Source organism: Rhopalosiphum maidis, chromosome 3 (assembly GCF_003676215.2).
Source record: "Rhopalosiphum maidis isolate BTI-1 chromosome 3, ASM367621v3, whole genome shotgun sequence".
Taxonomy (NCBI): Eukaryota; Metazoa; Arthropoda; class Insecta; order Hemiptera; family Aphididae; genus Rhopalosiphum; species Rhopalosiphum maidis.
Window position 1 is genome coordinate 17,676,890 of NC_040879.1, and position 2,958 is coordinate 17,679,847.

At 31.1% G+C, this 2,958-nt stretch overlaps 1 protein-coding gene across 1 annotated transcript; it reads left to right on the forward strand.

Annotated features, from left to right (window-relative positions):
* The first annotated feature begins 522 nt into the window (after positions 1 to 522).
* On the forward strand, positions 523 to 2,740 carry LOC113557775. The gene is made up of 4 exons (XM_026963330.1): positions 523 to 705; positions 765 to 831; positions 959 to 1,077; positions 2,024 to 2,740. Exons 1-4 carry the CDS (start codon positions 523 to 525, stop codon positions 2,738 to 2,740), a joined length of 1,086 nt encoding a protein of 361 aa, XP_026819131.1.
* Positions 2,741 to 2,958: the final 218 nt, after the last annotated feature.

Consider the following 2,958-nt stretch of genomic DNA (forward strand, 5'->3'; position numbering starts at 1 on the left):
TCTCGAGCTATTCTTTTTTGACTCAAAACATAGTCCACTGGCCAAAAATCTATTGTCAGAACCAATATGAAGCAAAATTAAGAGTACTTTCAAGACGGATTTTTCGATCCGGTCGTATGACCTTCGTTGAATGCGTCGCGATTAGATTTTATTGTTGTATCCACCCATATAATATGGTCGTTCAGCCACGTTCACACGATGACTATTTTGTCATGAAAGAAATTTCTACTGTATGAAATATCTTTCACAACCACTCTCACTAGAGACAAATGTTGTGACAGTTGTTGTCGTGACACAAAAACATTTGTATAAAAACAGAAATGTACGCCACTGTACTGATAGAAAATTCACGTTTGTTCACACGATGCCTGTAAAATATTTTTGAAATTAATGTGAAACATACCAACATGCTGTGTATTATAATCGTTAAAGTGCGGAGTACTTTTTAACTTTTTAACTTTTACTTAATTTTTTGAGTTTGTAAAGGTTTTGGTTCCTTGACTCATTTGAGTTTATGTAAAAATGGTTTCAAAGCGCAAAAAAATTGCAGCTGCTATTATTGTTATCGATTTTTTGAGCAAAAAACAAAAAAAGCCGAGAAGTGTGCGGGAACGTAAATGGATTCAAAGAAGAAAATTGCATGGTGCGTATAATGCATTATCCCGAGAACTTAGAATGGAAGACCCTCCACGGCTGAGAAATTTTGTAAGGTGTCTGCTGAAGATTTTGAAGAATTAAGTTCGTGGATTGCTCCAATGGTCTAGAAATTATTGCGTCAAGCAATAAGTGTTGGTGAACGATTGATGTTGACTCTTCGTTTTTTGGCTACTGGTAATTATAATAAAAATAATAAGGCAACTACAATGTTAAACATTGATTTTACTAAGTTTTTATTTTTATCAATGTTTATCTGTTCAGCGAGTTAGCAGTTTTTTTTATCATTTTTATTATATTTTAGGTGATTCTTATGCATGTTTAAGCTATTTATATAGAATTCCAGCAAATACCATTTGTGGAATCGTACCTGAAGTTTGTCAAGCTCTGTCATATGTATTGCAAGAAAAAGGATTTTTAAAGGTACTAAAAATACTTCTACAGTTTACAATTTATATTATGATTTATTATTTAAATACTTTTTAAATTAGCTTAAAATAAATACATTCTTTTTGTTAAAAAAAAATTATTAGAAAAATTTAAAAAAAAGTTAAATCTTTACTTTATAGTGTATGGACTATGGGTTATTTTAAATATCAGTATTAAAACTATTCGGCATGTTTGGAATGTCTGTTACAGCTTGGTTTACAATAAAATTATAATCTGAGTTGTTATACGTATATATTGTATTGTAACTGCTATTAGAATTCACGCTTGAGAATGAAGTCGAAGGAACAGGAATTAAACTTGTGGTTGACATATTTGAGTCATCTTCCTCTGCGATGTCCAACAAAATTCTTTGGATTTGACGTTTAGCTTTTTTTTTTTAAATGCTCAGCTTGAATTCCTCTTAACTCAGATGTTACAAATTATCCAAACACGTCAAGGTCGTCTTCGTTTTCAGAAAAAACCGAATAAGTTTTTCTCAATAAATTTTCAGATGAAAATGTCTTCTTTTTATTACTTTTAGTACCAAAAGCAATTGGTTCAGTTGGCTCATTACTAGTTGATGTATCGTTTAATGTCATATTATATTCGTCTTAATTTTCTTCTCGATTTTATTGACTATACTGAGCCCGAAAAAAAATAATAATGCATATTATTATGTACCTATTACCAATATAATTATTTGACATTATTTTTTATACAATTTACATATTTAAAATAAAAAAAAACCCGGGAAAGTCACTCTGCTGTATGTATAGAGCCATAGGTGTCGAATGAACCTCGTTTAGTATGCCCATGTATTAAAATATTTGAATTCAATGATAAATCATTGTATGTAGGAAGAAAAACGATTATGAATAGAGATAATTTATCATCCTAGGGTATTTAATACCTTTATATTGTTAATATTGTTATTTTATAGGCTTCAAATTCTATTGAAGATTGGATTACAATTAGTAATGGATTTATGCAAAAATGGAATTTTCCACGGTGTTTTGGAGCTGTTGACGGAAAACACGTAATGATACAAGCACCGCCCAACTCTGGAAGTGAATTTTATAACTATAAAGGTTTTCATAGCATTGTATTAATGGCAGTTGTAGATTTCGAATACAAGTTTATATTAGTATATATCGGTTGCAACGGCAGATATAACGATAGCAGTATTTTTTTACGTTCAGAAATTGCGCCTTATTTGGAAGAACAATTACTTCATATGCCAACTCAAAAATTACCTGGAGGAAGTATACCTGTTCCACACGTAATACTCGGGGATTCTGCTTTTGGCTTACAGCCTCATTTATTGAAACCTTTTCCTCGTGATACTGCAAAGAACAATATGCTTCATAGAGTTTTCAATTATAGATTGTCTAGAGCCAGAAAAACTGTGGAAAATGCGTTTGGAATCGCAGCTAGTGTCTTTCGAGTTTTACGAAAACCTATAATGCTTAAACCAAATAACGCTGATCGTGTAATTTTTGTTATCACTTGCTTTCATAATTATTTACTTACTAAGAAAAACACTAGATCATTGTACACACCCTTTGGAAGTTTAGATCATGAAACTTCCGATGGTCAAATACTACCAGGTACATGGAGAGAACTTCTTCTGGAGGGATGCCTACCAGTAGTTTATTGAGTTTAAATAGAAATGGACCAAAAAATTTTAGTGCAACTGCAAAAGATGTTAGAAAAGAATTTATGAACTATTTTGTATCAGTAGATGGAGAACTACCATGACAATACAACCGTTGTCTACTAAACCTGGAAATGATACCTTCAAGTTTGGCTTAGTGATAATAGTATTGCATCATGTATAAATTAATAATGTACTTATTATTATCATTATTAACAATA